Source organism: Perissodus microlepis, chromosome 6 (genome assembly GCF_051167445.1).
Source record: "Perissodus microlepis isolate ML-2025 ecotype Zambia chromosome 6, ASM5116744v1, whole genome shotgun sequence".
In the NCBI taxonomy this organism is placed as follows: Eukaryota; Metazoa; Chordata; class Actinopteri; order Cichliformes; family Cichlidae; genus Perissodus; species Perissodus microlepis.
Genome location: NC_140466.1, coordinates 368,234 through 388,336, shown reverse-complemented (window position 1 = coordinate 388,336; position 20,103 = coordinate 368,234). Strand labels below are relative to the sequence as shown.

The window sequence follows — 20,103 nt, the reverse complement described above, 5'->3', positions numbered from 1 at the left end:
AGAACTGCTGACTTCTTCTTCTTCCTTTCTCAGTCTGGCCATGCATCCTGATAAGATCCAGGTGGCGACAGGTCAGGTGGGGAAGGACCCGTACATCTGTATCTGGGACACGTACGCCATGCAGACGGTGTCCATCCTGCGGGACGTGCACACCCACGGAGTGGCCTGTCTCGCCTTCGATGCTGATGGACAGGTAACGATGTCACCGACACTCTAACCACCCGTCTCAGATTAAAGTTTTAACAATTAAAAAAATGTAATCTTTGATTTTGAATTGAAACTTTATCAGCAGCAGCAGTTTTACAGCAGCTTTGTATGAGTCACGCTTCAGAATAATCCTCCTGTGTCACCAGCTGCTTTAGCTCCTCCTGCTGTAAGATAACTTTCCTGTCATTGGCTGTACCTCATCAACAGACACAAGCAAGTGGGCGGGGCTTTTGGCGCCTCTCTGTGACATCATACTGACCCAGTGTTCAGCAATTACTGCAAACACTGAGCTCGTTAGTAGGAGCTCTATGTTTAGTGTGAACGCGCGCGGCCAGAGCAGGAGATGTGACAGGAAGTGAGGCGAAGGCGAGTGGGTCACCTTTACGTTTCATCGTAAAGGTATCATCCAATCACGTTCCCTCCTTGTTTCTGTTGCCATAGCGACTGGCCTCGGTCGGCCTGGATGCCAAGAACACGGTGTGCGTCTGGGACTGGAGAAGAGGACGTGTCCTCGCCACGGCCACCGGACACTCGGACAGAGTACGTGCCGCCGCACACGCGTTTACCTGCAGGCGTACCTGAGGAGTAACGCTGCTCTCGCTTTTCCCACAGATCTTCGACGTGTGCTGGGATCCGTTCCAGGCCGGCCGGCTGGTCAGCTGCGGAGTCAAGCACATCAAGGTGGGGCAGCACCTGGGTGGTCACGTGACGGAGGGGTTCACAGGCAGCTGCGGGTACTGGGATCAGCCGCACATCATCCCGCCTGCAGTGGACGATGTGCGGCTGAAAAGTACAGGAGACGTTTAAACCTGGTGATGAGTTTGACCTCACACCTCTGTCACGTACAGAGCTGTGCAAAACTCTTGAGCTGCTCCTCACTGAGACTTTGCTTCACTTCAGCAGCATCAGGTAATGTTCAGATGTTGACTCACAGTTGGGGTGAGAGAAGGAAGACAGGACAAAGACATGCTGTGGAAGAGAGACAGAGGTTAATAACAGGTATGATTCAATGCAGAGAGGTCTGTGAACACATAGTGAGTGAAGAAGAAACACCCAGTGCATGATGGGAATCCCAGCAGCCTGCACCTGTTGCAGCGTAACTAAGGGAGGATCCAGGGTCACAGCTTGTTAGAGTTGTAAAAACTGATTCTTATTTTCCTGCGACATATAAAGAAGTGTGGGGGGCTCAAGACTTTTGCACGGTCCTGTGTGGGGTTGAAATGGTCTTGCTACTGCTCGCCATCGATAACCTACTCAGCACGCCAGCATGGCTGGCACCACTTCCTGTGCTAATCTGCGCCCTCTCTGTTTCCTGTGTGCGTAGTTTTGGACTCTGTGTGGGAACGCTCTGACTCCGAAGCGAGGGGTTTTTGGGAAAACGGGCGACCTGCAGACCATCCTGTGCGTCTCTGCGGCCAAAGACGAGCTCACGTACTCCGGTGCTCTGAACGGGGACGTTTACGTGTGGCGAGGAATCACGCTGATGAGGACCGTGCAGGCTGCACACGGGGTACACACACACACACACACACAGCTTTACCTGTTAAACAGGTGGAGCTCGAGAGCAGCATCCACCCTGATGGAAAAGCTTTCTCCTCCAGGTAACGCGAGGATCAAACATGGCCGACCTAACCCCGAGCAGGTGATTAACCCACAGCTGCACCTGTGCTGGGAAGGGGCTGATGGGAAATGTGTTGTTCTTCTGCAGGCGGGGATCTTCAGCATGCACGCCTGTGAGGAAGGATTCGCCACCGGAGGGCGAGACGGCTGCATCAGACTGTGGGATGTGGACTTCAAACCCATCACGAAGATCGACCTGAGGGAGGCGGAGCAGGGCTACAAAGGTCTGATCTGGTCCCCTCTGTCACACCGGGGTCACACTGGGGTCACTCAGGGGTCACACTGGGGTCACTCAGGGGTCCACCTGCTCAGGGTCACCTCTGCTTTGGTTTTGTATTTGATCAACCACAGCGGCAAAAAAGTCGTCAGTGCTTCACAGAAAGTGAATCTACAGCAGGCTGAGTCTTACCTGCTGCTCACCTGGCTCTGGCAGAGACGCCGGATTCCCAAATCACACGTGATCACGTTTATTATTAATAATAATAATAGTACATGTTATTTAAAAGCGCCTTTGAAAACACCCAAGGACACAGGTACAGCAAATAAAACAGGCATAAAAACGTGAAATATACACAATAATAAGCGTAGCAGATAAAAAGATCATGGATGATTTATATGGAGTAGGCAGTCTTAAACAGGACTTGAAAAAAGGGAATGAAGTGAGGTCAAGGGGGAATTCCAGGGTCGAAAATGAATGGGAGATTTGACCGGGAGCAGTGAAGCTGCTTCAGGACAGGCGTGCTGTGATGGTAGAGTCCTCGTGATACCACGGGCAGCAGAGCTCTCGACACGTTGAAGCTTACTGATGGATTTTTGTGTTACAGTAGTCGATCTGAGACGTAGCAATGTGTCCAGCTTCTGTTTCTGTTTGTTAAATGTGAGTTCTGTGATTGGTGGCGCCCGTCCCAGAGTTTCCCGTTTCCTGTCTCAGGTCTGTCGATCCGCAGCGTGTGCTGGAAGGCCGACCGGATCCTGGCCGGGACTCAGGACAGTGAAATCTTCGAGGTGATGGTCCGAGACCGGGACAAACCAGTTCTACTGATGCAGGGTCACAGCGAGGGCGAGCTGTGGGCGCTGGACGTGCACCCCAAACAGCCCGTCGCCGTCACCGGGAGCGATGACCGCTCCGTGAGGTCGGTCCAACTGCACCGCAGACCGCTCACGCCCTCCCGCTCACCTGGTGTTCTCCTAACCTGTTGCTCACCTGTGTCTCAGGCTCTGGAGCCTTCCTGACCACACTCTGCTGGCTCGCTGCAACATGGAGGAGTCCGTTCGAAGCGTTTCTTTCAACAATGACGGTTCTCAGCTCGCTCTGGGCATGAAGGATGGCTCGTTTACGGTGCTGCGTGTCAGGTGACCTCTCTTACCTGTCGATAAGATTATGTACAGGTGTGTTATCGCCTCAAATGAAACAGGAGCTCAGGGAAGCTGATGTGGAAAACTGTTGGCGGCCTCGCGCTTCCTAAATCTCTACGGTAACGGTCACAGGTAATGGACCCCACTGATCACAGTCGGGTCCTCTTTGTGATAAAGACCACTTCCTGCTATGTGACAGCGGTCTTTAAGCAGGTTAAACATAATTGGCGTGTGTTGCTGTGGTTCTTAGAAATGGGCGGGGTTAAAAGGCTAAGATGGTGGTTTACCATCCGTGCTCCGGTTAGTGAGGCGTGCTAATGCGTGTGTTTGTGCAGGGACATGACAGAGGTCGTGCACATCAAGGACAGGAAGGAAGTGATCCATGAGCTGAAGTTTTCTCCGGATGGTTCTTTCCTGGCGGTCGGGTCCAATGACGGGATGGTGGACGTGTATGCCGTCGCACAGCGCTACAAGAAGGTAGGCGAGTGCAGCCGCTCCGCCTCCTTCATCACCCACCTGGACTGGTCGGTCGACAGCCGCTTCCTGCAGACCAATGACGGCGCCGGGGAGCGGCTCTTCTACAGGATGCCAGGTACACAGGAACACCTGAGACTTGGTTTTGTCCTCCCGGTTTCCACACAGCTGTGGTCCTCAAGGGGACAAAAATGTCCCCACTTCATTTTAGCGTGTTTTAAATTAGTATAAATTGTCAATCAGTTCAGCGTTACAGTTTGACTTAAGACATTAACACAAAATTTACCCTACATTTGACATTTTAGGGCCACCAGACCTTGTTTACATAAAGCACACTTTGTTTTTGAGCGAAAATAAAACGAGACAATAAAATATTTAATTGTTTAGATAATTTTAACTATTTCAGTGGTTCCCAAACTTTTTTTGCTGGCCCCCCTTTGTTTTACAAGAAAAATCCATCAAACATTTAGTAAACAATTAAGCAAATACAAGTAATCTGCAATAAATTACAGGTAGTAAGAAAATAATCTACTAACTCTTTTACGCTGCATCTGCACCTACACGGGTATTTTTGAACACGCAGCTGTGTCGTCCATGTAAACGGCGTTTCGAATCACCGAAAACTGAGATTTTTTTTAAAACTCCTTTTTTGCGTTTCCGTGTAGACGAGGAATACAGAGTTCATCACGCAGCATCAAAGGTATGTGCCTTTTTCACGTCACGCTGTGCGCCACGTTATTGTTTACATGAGATGAATTGCAGAATGATAGAGACAAAATACTGTTAATCTGACTGTCTGCAGGTTTTACACGCAGTTACTGTCCCTCCATTTACAAAGGCAGAGGCGTCACGGTGGGATTATTTTACGTGTAGTTGTTTTTTCCTGTGTAATAATGTTCATCATTGCTATCAATACATTTTTCAAAAATGCCTCTCTGTGCAAAATGGGTTCAAAAACATAAACAGCTGTGGGATCCTGTTTGTCTGTGATTTGAACCGGGGGAACCAATCGTGGCAGGATCAGCCTGATGTTATTTGTATCCCGCTGTAACTTTACTGTATAAAGAGCTAACATCTCCAACATGTCAGGAGCAGTTAGTCATTACAACAAGTGTTTAAAAAAATCAAGTGTTTATTAAAATCAAGAATGTGGAATCTCACTGAACCTGGAAAGAGAGTTTTAGCCAAAGGACTCAATTTTGCCATTTCTCCACAACAGTTGCCCATTTTGGACCTCATCACAGCCACAGAATCCGCCATACGGATTAATAAATTATCACAGACAGAAGCAGAGCAAATCAGGATGAAAGTCTCAGCCACGCTCTCCAGTGCCAAAGTCCCTCCATCCAACCTCACAATACAGGAAAAGAAGGCCGTCGCGTCCCTGAGCAAAGACCACAACATCACTGTTTTACCAGCGGATAAGGGAAGATGCACCGTGGTCCTAAACACTACAGATTACCACACAAAGATCACTACTCTCCTCAGTGACAACAACACCTACGAAGCTTTGAAGCGAGACCCCACAAGCAGCTACAAAAAGAAAGTCATAGCTTGCCTTCAAGACTTTGAAAAGGACAAAATCATTAACCGCATTACATATCACCGCCTTTACCCAGGGGATGCCATACCCTGCATTTACGGACTTCCTAAAATCCACAAGGAAGCTGTCCCACTCAGACCCATAGTCGGTAGCATAAACTCAGCCACTTACAACATCTCGAAACACCTTGCTACCATCCTAGCACCTCTCGTGGGGAACACCCCACATCACATCAAGAACTCCACCGACTTCACCAACAAGGAAACTTACCCTGGACCCAGATGAAACCATGGTGTCCTTTGATGTAATAATAATGATAATGGATTGGATTTATATTGCGCTTTTCAAGGCACCCAAAGCGCTTTTACAATTCCACTATTCATTCACTCTCACATTCACACACTGGTGGAGGCAGCTACAGTCGTAGCCACAGCTGCCCTGGGGCAGACTGACAGAAGCGAGGCTGCCATATCGCGCCATCGGCCCCTCTGGCCATCACCAGTAGGTCGTTGTGTCCTCTTGCCCAAGGAAAAACATGGCTGCGCCATGGGCTCCCCCGTGTCACCTATTGTAGCCAACCTTTACATGGAGGAAGTGGAAAGGAAGACTCTTGGCTCTTTTAAAGTAAGAGTCCCCAGCCACTGGTACAGATATGTAGACGACACCTGGGTCAAAATCAAGACACAAGAAGCTAGGGCTGTTCGATGTAACGATATATATCGGATGACGATATAAAAACGTCTATCGTTTCATTTTACGCTATCGTTTGTTTCGTGGTGTCGCAAAATAAACTGTTTACAACAATATTTTCTCACGTTCTGATGTCACTGTAGTTATTATTAATTTCCTAAAGTTCTCTCTTTCTCTTATATTTAATATAACCACACTACGGACGGACAAGCGCCTGGTTTTATGGGTTGTCGTTAGCAACAACGATGATAAGACCATCGCGTGTCCGCTTGTTTATTTTCCACATAAACCTTTCACAATAAAGCTCAAGATCCTGTTGAGACTTTTCAAAATAAACGGAATCACGTGAAAAAGTATTATTGACGGATGAGAAGTAAAAAAGAGCCGTCAGGTGCTAAAAAATAAACCTTAGACTCAAACGTTAGAACAGGCTTTTCCCCGCAGCACGCCGTGTAATAAATACTCACAAAGAAAACGGCGCCGTTACAACTTATGTCTAAAAATGTATCGTTTCATGCATCGTTAAAACACTCGACTCCAGCTACATGACGCCCAGCTGGAAACACTTCACCTACCCGAGATTCACAGAATTTACAGAAAATATAAATTTTTTTGTGATTTATATCGTTATCGGACAATAGATGTTTAATATTGGGTTTATATGAGATTTTGGTCATATCGCACAGCCCTACAAGAGGTGGAATCCTTCACTGCGCACATTAACGCCGTGGATGAAAACATCAAGTTCACCAGGAAGACACAAAGGACGACTGTTTGCCTTTCCTGGACTGCGCTGTGCACATTGAAGAGAATGGCAAGTGTTACGCCCCTAGTCTAGGCGTGTAGAGACGCACATAAGGTTGGAGGAGAGAGAGACAAATACCCGCCCTGGTTCCCAAGCCAAACATCCAAAACCAGTTGTGAGTAAAAAAAGGTGATTTTATTGAAGGTAATGAAGCATAGCTCCAGGGTGAACCCAGGCCAAAATAATAAACAAAACCAACTAAGTCCCACCAGAAAACTAACTAAACCCTAAGAAAGAAACAGAACAAACAAATGACAACACTAACCCTCGCTCCCTAACCGGAAAACAGGAGAGAACTGTTCCAAAGAAAAAGGCGGCTCACCCCTTCCGCTTCAGCCTAAGGGTGCCTAAACGCTAAGTTAATGCACCAGGAGCGGCTCTCACAGATCACGCTCACACAAATACACAGCAAAAGTATAGGCTGGAAACCAGGGTCAGGACCGCGTCGGCTGCCAAGCTGCTCGCTCGCTCCACTCTCTCTCTCTCTCTCCCCGGCGTGAGCTGTCAGAGCGGCTTTTTGAACGTGGTCACATGTTCCACGGTCCAATCAGCTGCTCGCTACTCTTCATTAGGGGAGGGACCTGCAAAGAGTCTTAAACACAGTAAAGACACACAGAACAAAACAGCCCACACAGTGTTCTTATGGCCACAGCCGTAACAGCAAGTTTACTGGAAGCCCACACACGGACCAGTACCTCCTGTTTGACTCCCATCACCCTCTGGAACACAAACTTGGAGTAATCAGGACCCTACACCACCGGGCAGAACATGTTCCCTCTAAGCCTGAAGGGAAAAGAAGGAACACACACATGTAAAGGAAGCACTCAAAACGTGCGGCTATCCTAAATGGGCGTTTATAAAGTCAGCAAAGAGGCACAGAAAAGAAGATCAGACACCAGCGAGGGAGGACAGACGCAACAACGTTGTCATCCCCTATGTAGCCGGTGTATCAGAGAAACTCAGGAGAGTTTTCTCCAAGCACGACATCCCAGTGTACTTCAGACCCAGCAACACACTCAGACACAAACTGGTTCATCACAAAGACAAAACTGCTAAACACAGACTTAACAATGTGGTGTTTGCTGTACAGTGCAGCGAGGAATGCCCAGACCTCTACATTGGAGAGACCAAACAGCCACTTCACAAGCGCATGGCACAACATAGTAGAGCCACCTCCACGGGACAAGACTCAGCAGTCCATCTGCATCTAAAGGTCAAAGGTCACTCTTTCGAGGATGCCAATGTTCACATTTTGGACAGAGAGGACAGATGGTTTGAAAGAGGAGTGAAAGAAGCATCTATGTCCACTGTGTAGGGATGGGTATCGAAAACCGGTTCTTGTTGAGAACCAGTTCCCACTGTTTCAATTCCTTGGAGTTGTTTGCCATTTTTGCAATCGATTCCCTTATCGATTCCAGTCGCCCCGAATGACGTCACCACGTTGCGGAGCGTCATTTACCTGGCAGGAAACACAACGCCTAAGCAGCTTAAACGCTCAAAAGTTTGGTTACACTTTACAAGAACGGATGACAACAGGGCAACTTGCAATACTTGCAAAGTAGATATTTCATTTAAGGGAGGAAACACTACGAATATGCAAAAGCATTTGCTCACAAAACACGCGATGACCTTAAATGAATGTCGTGTTTTTAATTCGCTCCGGACTCGTGAATCTCAACCCAGCAGCAGCGGTAACGTTTGCACGTCCTCTCCCGTTAATGCGGCGGGTAAATAATCAACTAACAGTGCATATTATGTTAGCGTGATCTGCCTTATTACAAAACCTGCCATTTAGGTGACAATGATGAGAGAGACAGACAGAGTCTGGCTGGCTACCGGTAGCGTCTCCTTTCAGGCCGGGATAGACGAATGTCACCGAGCAGTGACTAAGTTTGTGGCAAAAGGCTTGCAGCCATTTGCCACAGCAGATGCCCCCGATCTTCGGTAAGTGAATGTGTTTTATTGTAGGCAGGGACATTACTGGATATTCTTGTGTAATTGCTACAGAATAATTTATGTTATACTTTGTTATTGCTACAGAAGAATATTTATTTTATTATTTTACATTTACAATTCTTTTTCCCGGGGACCCTGTGACACCCCATTGAAGAGCCGTAGGCTGGATCTCTTAAGATCTCACTGTTGGGTTTGTAAGGCCATGTTACTCCTAAATTTCTATCTTGTTCAAAGAGAAGGTATAAAACAAAGTTCTAAGCTAATCGACCTTAGTGTTCTCCTTTTTTAAAAATAAGAATCGATAAGAGAATCGATAAAGAATTGAATCGTTAAACAGAATCGAAAATGGAATCGGAATCGTGAAAATCTTATCAATACCCATCCCTACCACTGTGAGCGACCATCTTTGAGCAGAGGCGGTGGTTTACGACACCAACTCTCTGCCATCTATAATCCAGTTTTGAGATCCCTCCCCAGACGCCTTAACGCCCACTCACATCCTGGGCCATCTGACCTCAGGAATTTGCATGATAGGGTGGGGCCAGGTTTCACAATGAACTCACCCCAAACCCTGGCTGATTGGGACCCACACCCAGTTTCACACCTTGGCTCAGGTGATTAGAGGATCATCAGGGGGTCCTTTTGTCCCTCTGTGGGGGGAAACTCCCACTGGGTTTAAATCTGGGACTCCCCACCATTTGACCTTAGAACTGAAGAAGCTTCTCGGATGAGAGGTGAAACGTCTTCAAGCAATTTAAAGAAGTCCAGACGCTTTTCTTTGCAAGCTCCTTTGACTACGATGACCTGGATGACTGAGAACCTTCACAGACAATGTGGGATACTGTTTGTCCGTGATTTGAAGAGCCCAGCGCTGCTCCCGACTCAGGGAAACTAACTCTGCAGGGAGACCTACCTCGGCACTTGTGCAGGTGAAGCCAAAGGGAAGATTTGCTTCACCATATTTTCTAGTCTTTGGCTTGGAAGGAAGTTGGTTTGGAAACATATTTGGCGATGCTTCATCTCCTGCTTTGCGTTTGTGTGGGAACCCCGTCAAAACACCTGTCCATGATGCTAGCAGTGTCCAAGGGTTCTTCTTTTTGTTTTGTTTTTCTTACCGCGCCCCCCCTGCAATGGCTCTGCGCCTCCCCTAGGGGGCAGGCCCCACACTTTGGGAAGATCTGGACTATTTGACGAACCACAGAGTGCTGTATGTTGAATTCTAGTGAAAATGTTTCCTTTTCAATCATTTACAAATTTTAAATGGCAGCACATAATCACACCTGTGGTCCTCAGGGGTCAAAAATGTCCCCGTCTGCTTTGACTGTTTATAAAGCAATAAGTATAAAATATCATCCATCTCTGTGTTTCAAGGTTTTATTCAACTTTATTCCAACTCATTACCTGACAGTTTTCTATATTTTGGCATGGTAGGAACACCAGGGCATGGGTCTGAGTGAAGGCAAACTTTCATGAGGACAAAGACGTGTCCATATTTGACACAAGTGCAGGAGGAAGCTCAGGTTTATTCCTCTGCACTGGTCCCATCATGGACAGCTTTCTTTCTGCAGTTGCAGGCCAAGGGTCATATACAGTAAACAAGCTGTTACAGGTGATTGTTTTCTTTTGGAAACCTTCTGCAATGTTGCGTGCCCTGACTGCAGGCCATCGTACACTAGCATGTTCCATGTACAGCTGGACCTGCATCACATGCTGCCCATGTTTGTATCTCATAGCTCCCTGGTTTACTTGGATGTTCTGTTGGACAGAGTCCTCTGAAGGGGACTTGGTGCTCATACAGTCACATCAGTACCAGGATCTTACATCAACAGCAGGAGAAACACCCACTTGTTCCATACACCTCAAATGGGAGCACGTTTGTGTCATGAACGACGATCATCTATTGTGTCTTTATCATGAAATGATATCACTTTTGTGATTCTGTGATTAATCTTGTGTCAGCATGAAAACTTCCCCAGCAGACTCAGGATGTCATAAACTGGCCGTAGCGACTCTGCTGGATGCGCGGCAGTAAGAATCAACATGCCCACATATGCCTACAGCTGCATTCGGTCCATTTTTCTTCCTCTCTCGTTGTCCCTCCTTGTTCGTCATTGAGTTGGCTGTAGAGCAGGTCATCTGCTAATTGGATGGTTGTTGGTTCAGTCTGTGTGCTCTAGTCTGAAGTTCTTACCAAGGTGTCCTTGGGCAAGTTACTGAACCCCAACTTGGTCTCTGATGCATCTATTGGCATGTGAACATTGAAAAGCATAAAACAAGCATCATACATGGTGTATAATGCTTTCAGTGCTCGAGTAGAAAAGCAATCGCAGGAGTATGGGACCTGGCACGTGCTTGGACGGTGGTAGACTGTCTTTCTCTGTGACGCACGAGAGACCTGGATGGCCGCTAACTTTCTGCTTCTTAATTCAGATAAAACTGAGGTTATTGTACTCGGCCCTGAAAATCTTAGAAATATGGTATCTAACCAGATTCATACTCTGGATGGCATTACCTTGGCCTCCAGTAACGCTGTGAGGAACCTTGGAGTCATGTTTGACCAGGACATGTCCTTCAACGCACATATTAAACAAATATGTAAGACTGCTTTCTTCCATTTGCGCAACATCTCTAAAATTAGAAATATCCTGTCTCAGAGTGACGCTGAAAAACTAGTTCATGCATTTATTACTTCCAGGCTGGACGACTGTAATTCATTATTATTAGGATGTCCAAAAAACTCACTGAAAAGCCTTCAGCTAATCCAAAATGCTGCAGCAAGAGTACTGACAGGGACTAGAAGGAGAGAGCAGATTTCTCCTGTTTTGGCTTCCCTTCATTGGCTTCCTGTTAAATCCAGAATTGAATTCAAAATCCTGCTCCTCACATACAAGGTCTTAAATAATCAGGCCCCATCTTATCTTAATGACCTTGTAGTACCATATCACCCTATTAGAGCACTTCGCTCTCGCTCTGCAGGCCTACTTGTTGTTCCTAGAGTATTTAAAAGTAGAATGGGAGGCAGAGCCTTCAGTTTTCAGGCCCCTCTTCTGTGGAACCAGCTTCCAGTTTGGATTCGGGAGACAGAAACTATCTCTACTTTTAAGATTAGGCTTAAAACTTTCCTTTTTGCTAAAGCATATAGTTAGGGCTGGACCAGGTGACCCTGAATCCTCCCTTAGTTATGCTGCAATAGACGTAGGCTGCCGGGGGATTCCCAAGATGCATTGAGTTTTTCCTTTCCAGTCACCTTTCTCACTCACTATGTATTAATAGACCTCTCTGCATTGAATCATATCTGTTATTAACCTCTGTCTCTCTTCCACAGCATGTCTTTTATCCTGTCTTCCTTCTCTCACCCCAACCGGTCGCAGCAGATGGCCCCGCCCCTCCCTGAGCCTGGTTCTGCCGGAGGTTTCTTCCTGTTAAAAGGGAGTTTTTCCTTCCCACTGTCGCCAAAGTGCTTGCTCATAGGGGGTCATATGATTGTTGGGTTTTTCTCTGTATCTATGAAGCGCCTTGAGGCGACTTTTGTTGTGATTTGGCGCTATATAAATAAAATTGAATTGAATTGAATTGAGAGAGTCATGCATCGTCTGTCACTGGGAAGTAGAGCAGGGCGATATGGCCAAAAATATTTATCACGATATACATTTGAAAATTTGCGATAACGATATAACTGACAATATAATTGACACGAGACAAAATGCTTTACAACTCTTCAACTGTATTAGTGCAAAAAACCCATCAATGTATTTTCACTTAAACAAGCAGCTGTTTTAAGTGCATTAAAGTTATATAAAAATGTAACAGTGCAAATGCAAATCCTCGCTGACAGTTTAACCAAAAGGCATTTCCAGTGGAAACTGGCCGACATATCCTCAGCATAACCATGTATAATATCCACAAAACTTAAAAAGAGGTTATACACACACAACACGGTAACATTATGTTGAAGCACAGTACGTATCACTCCGCGAGGCTCCGCCTACGACAGCCGTAATGCTCCGACAATCCATCAAGCGGTGCGGCTTCGTAGCTTAGCAAAGTCGTACTGAAACATTTAACAGATTTATCCTAACGGCGTGTACATAAAATCGTTTCGAGGTCATAAACACGACCAGAATTCACAAGCCTCCAGTGCAATGGAGGCTTGTGAGCATACTTTCTGTGTATGTATTATTGTAGGGTCTACCTTACAGTATGAAGCACCTTGATGCTGTTGTAAAAATACTATTGAATGGAATGCAGAGCTCCTGCCTCCTCCTTGTGCTGCCTGTTGGTGTTGTTGTGGTTATGACCTTTGCTTGACCCCCACACATCAGTGATCCAAGATCAAAGATGTTTGGTGTGTAAATGTGACCCTTTGCAACACTTTGTAATTTGGGGACATGTTTGTCCCCGAGGACCACAGGTGTTATAAAATCTAATAAAAAATCCATAAATAAATCAAATTACTTAAAACTTATTCCAGTCATGCATAGCATAGTACTGAATAACTTCTGTTATTGTCAGACCATTTTATGATTAAAAACCCCATTTTTGATAGCAAAATTGGGACAGAAATGTCCCAAAGACAACACAAGGGTTAATTGGAGCTCACCTGTCCTTACCTGGGACCAGTTGTGGGACTTGATGGTGCAGATTTGTGGGTCTTACCTACTTCCTTTCCCTGTCCTGCAGCGGGAAAGCTGGTTCCTAAAGAGGAGGCGAAAGGGATTCACTGGATGACGTGGACCGGTGTTGTTGGGCCGGAGGTGAACGGCATCTGGGTCAAATATTCCAACGTCACCAACGTAAACTCCGTGGACGCCAACTACAGCAGCGCTGTGCTGGTGGCTGGCGATGACCTTGGCCTCGTCAAGCTCTTCAGGTTCCCCTGCCTGAAGAAAGGTGAGTGATGCGTGCCGATAACATTTTTACTGAGGATCCACAGAGTCCGGCTGAGTGGTGGACCTCTGAGGTCGTCCTAATTCTGAGTCTTAGTCATTAGACCCGGAGTTACAGGCGTGGGACAGAATAGATTTGATAAGGATGTTTCTGGAGTGATGTGCGTTCTTATCCTTGTGTTTCTAACATCACACAGGGGCCAAATTTAAGAAGTACATTGGTCACTCCGCCCATGTGACCAACGTTCGCTGGTCCAGCGATCTGCAGTGGGTCATCAGCACCGGTGGTGCCGACCACGCCGTCTTCCAGTGGAGGTTCCTGCCCGAAGGTGTGATGAACGGTGTTCTGGAGCCCCTCCTACAAGGTGACGCAGAGCTTACCTTTAGTCGCAGATGATGACGGCGCTGACCTCCCAGAAACTTTTCAGCAGTTTAACTAAATCAACAAACTGAGCTTGACTCTTTTATCATCCTAAAGTCTTTGCAGGTCATAACGGTGCGTTCACACCGAACGCGACAGAAGCGACCAGAGCTTCAGGTTTAAGGTCAATGGAGGAGCGCGATGAAGCGCGACTGGGGTTCCCGCGAAACTTCAGAAGCAGATTGGTGTCGCGAAAACGCTTTTCTGCCTGATTCGCACAAACAATTAGTGCGACTGATGCGATGGAAAATACACGCTGCAGTTTGTGTTGCATTTTGTGCATTCGCACTTATCGCATCTACCACTCGAGTTGGAAAAATCTGAACTCCAGCTTCAAGTCGCGTTGCGACAACCAATCAGGAGCCTGGTGACGTGATGCTCTGACCTGGTTCAAAGCCAAAGCCCTTCATTCTTCATTCAATATGGAGGAAAGGCTCATCAACGCCGCAGCCAACCACCCGGAGCTGTACGACACCAGCTGCTTGTTTACAATGAATTAATGTAGGCAGTTAATTTATGCATGTTGTCATATAGGAATATATGTTTTTGTTTATTAATAAACAGCACACAGTGGTCCCGCTCTTCATCCGTCACTGCCTCGCGTTTTCGCAGATTTTTTTATTGCACAGTACAACTTTCAACAATGCGCATTGCATTCTGCAGCCTGATTGACAAATCTCCTCCGTGTCGTGTCTCCTGCGCTTGCCAAGTTTATCATGTTTGGTTTTGATAACCATCACGTCCAATTACGCCGCTGCTCTGCTCTCCACAGTAAATAGAGAAGGGAGAGACTCTCTTCAAACGCTAGATCGACAGCTGCCATCTTGCAAACATACCATCTGGCACTACTTCCTCCCACATTTCCGCTTCACTATTGCATATTTTAAAGCGCGACCAGTTTGCTTTGGACACGCTTCGAGGTGCGAATGTGCACGCGACCAGCCAGGGGTGTCTGCGCTTTTTGGTTGCTTCTATCGCGTTCGGTGAGAACGCACCGTAAGAATCAGGTCTCCAAATCCAGTCTCCTCCTGCAGCTGCAGATTATTCATAATGATCCAAATCACTGTTCTTGTCCCGCCTCGCGCCTTCTCCATTTGAAAACTCGAGCTAACTTATTGCCACATATGACAAAAGTACAGAATGCCCTGTAAAAACACAGAGTGAAGAAGAAACACCCAGTGCATCATGGGAATCCCCCGGCAGCCTACGTCTATTGCAGCATAACTAAGGGAGGATTCAGGGTCACCTGGTCCAGCCCTAACTATATGCTTTAGCAAAAAGGAAAGTTTGAAGCCTAATCTTGAAAGTAGAGATAGTTTCTGTCTCCTGAATCCAAACTGGAAGCTGGTTCCACAGAAGAGGGGCCTGAAAACTGAAGGCTCTGCCTCCCATTCTACTTTTAAATACTCTAGGAACAACAAGTAGGCCTGCAGAGCGAGAGCGAAGTGCTCTAATAGGGTGATATGGTACTACAAGGTCATTAAGATAAGATGGGGCCTGATTATTTAAGACCTTGTATGTGAGGAGCAGGATTTTGAATTCTGGATTTAACAGGAAGCCAAAACAGGAGAAATCTGCTCTCTCTTTCTAGTCCCTGTCAGGACTCTTGCTGCAGCATTTTGGATTAGCTGAAGGCTTTTCAGGGAGTTTTTAGGACTTCCTGATAATAATGAATTACAGTCGTCCAGCCTGGAAGTAATAAATGCATGAACTAGTTTTTCAGCGTCACCTCTGCTTATCGCTGACTCATATTTTTCACCCGTGCCGTGTCTTCAGAGGGTTACGCCGACTCCAACAGCGGCGAGTCGGACTCAGACGTGTCAGATGTGCCGGAGCTCGACTCGGACATCGAACAGGAAGCTCAGACCAGCTACGAACGTCAGGTGACTGGGAAACAAACGCTCCCACCTGCAGTCAAAAAGCCGTCTGACTCACCTGTCTCTGTCTGCAGGTGTATAAGGAGGACCTGCCACAACTCAAGAAGAAGCTGATTGGTTCCCTGAAGCGGCAGAAAGCTCCAGAGGAGGGGCTTCGTCTGCAGTTTGTTCACGGGTAAACTATCCACATCACACATGGATCTGGTCTCGTGAGTAAATAATGTAAATAAACCTCCGTTTGTGCTGCTTCCTGTTTGCTGCAGGTACCGGGGCTTCGACTGCCGTAACAACCTGTTCTACAGTCAGGCGGGAGAGGTGGTGTACCACGTGGCCGCCGTCGCTGTCGTCTACAACCGGCTGCAGCACAGCCAGAGGTTTTACCTCGGGCACGACGATGACATCCTCAGCCTCGCCGTCCACCCGCTCAAAGACTACGTGGCCTCGGCACAGGTATGCCCGGCCGATCGCGGCACGTCGCGTTTCCGAGACCGAGACGGTTTCTGATTGGCTGTTCCTGTGTACAGGTGGGCAGAGACCCGGCCATACATGTGTGGGACATCCAGACCCTGAAGTGTCTGTCGCTGCTCAAAGGACACCACAGCAGGGGCGTGTGTGCTCTGGAGTTCACAGGTAAGCTGACTGCACGCCGTGCCATTGGGCATCAACATTTCTATCCCTAAGCCCTCACCTGTTATCGCTAACTCAGCGGGTTAGCTCAAGTAGAAACAGTTGTTGTTCCCAATCCTTCCTTCACACTGTTTTCTGACGTAACTCCTCTCTTGGTGCTTCTCAGCTGATGGGAAGAGTTTGATCTCAGTGGGATTCGATGAATTTCACTCCATCATCATCTGGGACTGGAAGAAAGGAGAGAGACTAGCCAAGGCCAGGTAAACACACCTGGATTAAGTCAGCTAGTCCTGCCGTAAGATGGTCGTGCTTTTGTAAGCTCCCAGTTTCTCGCAGTGGTTCCTGTGCCGAGGGAAATGTTTGCGTCTCGTTTCACGTGTTTGAGCCGATCGGCTGAAAGCTTGTGTGTCTGCAGGGGTCATAAAGACAAGATCTTTGTGGTGAAGAGCAATCCTTTCAGGATGGACAAACTGGTGACCGTGGGCATGAAACACATCAAGTTCTGGCAACATTCAGGTAGGCGTCGTTTCCTCTTTACCTGGAACTCACCTGACATGCATTCACATTTCAGCTCAGCGAGGTAGGAGGGGTCACATGGGGCTGTCCCACATGTAGGGCTGCCACGATTAGTCGACTAGTCACGATTACGTCGACTATCAAAATCGTCGACGACTGATTTAATAGTCGACGCGTCGGTTGAAGCTTTGTAAGATCCCAAAAGACGCAGGAATAAGTAGTAGGATTTAAGAGTGCAATAACGGACTGAAACAGAAGATGGCAGCACTGCATGTACAAGGATGCCAGCTGCCGTTAAACCCCGAAGAAGAAGAAGTAGCGTCCCAGAATTCATAGCGCAGCCCAGCTCAGTTTCCAACAATGGCGGCAGCTAGTTAGTTTTAATATTACTCCTATTATCTTTCTGGGTCACAAAATAAACGTTTAACATATTTTCAGGCGAGAATGTAGCTGTGTAAACCTCAAATATCTGCTCAGTTTATCAAGACACCACATATTTTCAAAAGCGCTCCGACGTTTTCGGAGACGTCTGTTACCCACTAGCTCGATAGCTAGCCGGGGGCAAGCCTCACTAGAGCCGTGAGAACACCGGACTCCCGGCAAATCGTTTTCAAACCCACCGCCGTCTTTCGCTACTCAGGTTAAATATATATAAGTCACTTAGATAACTTCAAAATGTTATTGTTTGGCTTTTTTCAGTATTTTATTTGTTCCTGAGTAAATCGGTTTGACTGAGATTAAAGTTATAGTTTTTACACAGCTGAATAAACATCAAGCAGACAGCTGATTATCAGAAGTGTGAGATGCTCGAGAATTTACTCCGGTGTCCTGTTATATTTTAGATAGCAAGGAGTTTATTAAACTTCACCGAAACAATCTGCAAACTTCATTAAAGTTTAATAAACTATCATCTTGTCTTTATTGTTAGTTAGCACAGACCTTAAACACTTAAAGCTGTAAGCTAATGATAGTTATATAAGAGCAGATGCTGCTGGTGCAATAATCTGTACGTTTTATGTCCAATGGATGATGATCTGATTAGTCGACTAATCGCAAAAATAATCGGTGACTAGTCGACTACCAAAATAATCGTTTGTGGCAGCCCTACCCACATGTGGTGGTTTTATTCACGCTCTGATAAAACGTGAACTTTAAAACGTTTCTTTTTAAATGGATGCTTGTAAACATCCGTTCCCGTCCCGCAGGCGGCGGTCTGACCTTCAAACGCGGGATTTTCGGGAACCTGGGGAAACAGGAGACGATGATGTCGGCATGTTACGGTCGATCCGAGGACCTCGTTTTCTCCGGAGCCACGAACGGAGACGTTTACATCTGGAGAGACACGATGCTTATCAAGACCATCAAAGCCCACGACGGCCCCGTGTTCGCCATGTGCTCCCTGGACAAGGTGACGCTTCATCCTTTGTTATCTAAAGTGGAGGAGGGTGGAGTCTGTAGCAGGGTGGAGTAATACGAGCAGCACTCATGGACAAAAACGATCTTTTACATGATTGATTGATGATTGAAGATGATTGTCAAGAAGTGGCTGCAGGCAGCAGAGGATGCAAAGGCAGGATGCAACTCAAAACAGAGCTTTATGCTGCAGGAGATACAGAACTAAACTAAACACACAGGACGGAACTCAGCCGAAGGTGATCTAAGTAACGAGGCAGGGAAACGTGACGCACGTCAGACAGGAGACTATCAAAGTAAAACAGGAAGCACTCGCACCACATGGCACAGGAGCTGACAGGGGAGAACGCTCAGGAAAACGAGCTAACGAGGGGGGGCAGTTAAGGGGGTCGAGACACAGAGAGAGAGCGAGAGGGGAGACATGACAGGCTGGGGAGGAGAAACGTGAGGAGGAGGACGAGGGAACAGGAAAGGGGAAGAAGACACAGACACACCAAACTAATGAACCGAGAACATGAATACAAAGTAACACCAGAACACAAGAACTCAAAAACACTGGTGACCCGGAAGCATGACAACGATCCTTTCAAAATAAAATCATAACCACAGACTTGTTTGGATTTCTGCTTCCTGTGTCCAGGGTTTTGTGACGGGGGGGAAAGACGGCATCGTGGAACTTTGGGACGACATGTTTGAGAGATGTTTGAAAACGTACGCCATCAAGCGGGCCGCCCTGTCTCCGTCCTCTAAAGGTAGGGGACGCCAGCATCGGGGTGTTTTTGAACGGCGCGAGCGCCTGAAGGTGATCGGTCGTGTTTTCTGAGCAGGGCTGCTGCTGGAGGACAACCCGTCCATCAGAGCCATCACGCTGGGCCACGGTCACATCCTGCTGGGAACCAAGAACGGAGAGATCCTGGAGATCGATAAGAGCGGCCCCATGACGCTGCTGGTGCAGGTAACTTTACCAATCTGTCACGGGCTCTCCTGCTCCGCCCCCACCTCACTGAGATCGAATCGCTACAGTGCACTGACAGTCACCTGTACACCTCACACCTGTGTGTGCCAGGGTCACATGGAGGGCGAGGTGTGGGGTTTGGCGGCACACCCTCTACTTCCTGTCTGTGCCACCGTCAGTGACGACAAAACTCTGAGGATCTGGGAGCTGTCAGCCAATCACCGCATGGTGGCTGTCCGCAAGCTCAAGAAAGGTGAGACGAGCAAATGTGAAACCTTGGCGCGCTCTCAAACCTTTCTTACCTGTGCTGTGTTTCCTGTCAGGTGGGCGGTGCTGTGCCTTCTCTCCGGACGGGAAAGCTCTGGCGGTCGGCCTAAATGATGGCAGCTTCCTGGTGGTGAACGCTGACACGCTGGAAGACATGGTGACGTTTCACCATCGCAGAGAGCTCATCTCAGACATCCGCTTCTCCCAAGGTACCTGAACTCAGTGCGCAGGTGTGGCACAGGATGAAGGTCACCGGTGGGTCGCTGATGAGTCAGGTGTGTGTTTCAGATGCGGGGAAGTACCTGGCTGTGGCCTCGCACGACTCTTTTGTGGACATCTACAACGTCCTGACCAGCAAGAGAGTCGGCATCTGCAAAGGAGCCAGAAGCTACGTCACTCACATCGACTGGGACTCCAGAGGTGAGACTCATCTGTGCTGCGGTCACTGGCGCCACCTTCAGGACACACTGTCCGTTAATAGCAGGCTGCA

At 47.5% G+C, this 20,103-nt stretch overlaps 1 protein-coding gene across 3 annotated transcripts in view; it reads left to right on the top strand.

The window, feature by feature from the left end:
• The window catches only part of LOC146384705 (echinoderm microtubule-associated protein-like 6), a 35,887-nt gene that overhangs the window by 3,038 nt on the left and 12,746 nt on the right, over positions 1-20,103 (top strand). For all 3 annotated transcript variants that reach the window (XM_084929758.1, XM_084929757.1, XM_084929756.1), the window contains exons 2-23: positions 34-193; positions 649-747; positions 820-888; positions 1,532-1,717; positions 1,916-2,051; positions 2,759-2,960; positions 3,043-3,180; positions 3,519-3,775; positions 13,332-13,541; positions 13,735-13,902; positions 15,735-15,841; positions 15,910-16,010; positions 16,099-16,285; positions 16,360-16,465; positions 16,629-16,722; positions 16,878-16,978; positions 18,184-18,386; positions 19,032-19,143; positions 19,219-19,346; positions 19,458-19,599; positions 19,670-19,822; positions 19,902-20,033. In XM_084929758.1, the coding sequence (XP_084785884.1) occupies positions 34-193; positions 649-747; positions 820-888; positions 1,532-1,717; positions 1,916-2,051; positions 2,759-2,960; positions 3,043-3,180; positions 3,519-3,775; positions 13,332-13,541; positions 13,735-13,902; positions 15,735-15,841; positions 15,910-16,010; positions 16,099-16,285; positions 16,360-16,465; positions 16,629-16,722; positions 16,878-16,978; positions 18,184-18,386; positions 19,032-19,143; positions 19,219-19,346; positions 19,458-19,599; positions 19,670-19,822; positions 19,902-20,033 (3,191 nt within the window). The remainder of the gene's footprint in view (positions 1-33; positions 194-648; positions 748-819; positions 889-1,531; positions 1,718-1,915; positions 2,052-2,758; positions 2,961-3,042; positions 3,181-3,518; positions 3,776-13,331; positions 13,542-13,734; positions 13,903-15,734; positions 15,842-15,909; positions 16,011-16,098; positions 16,286-16,359; positions 16,466-16,628; positions 16,723-16,877; positions 16,979-18,183; positions 18,387-19,031; positions 19,144-19,218; positions 19,347-19,457; positions 19,600-19,669; positions 19,823-19,901; positions 20,034-20,103) is intronic.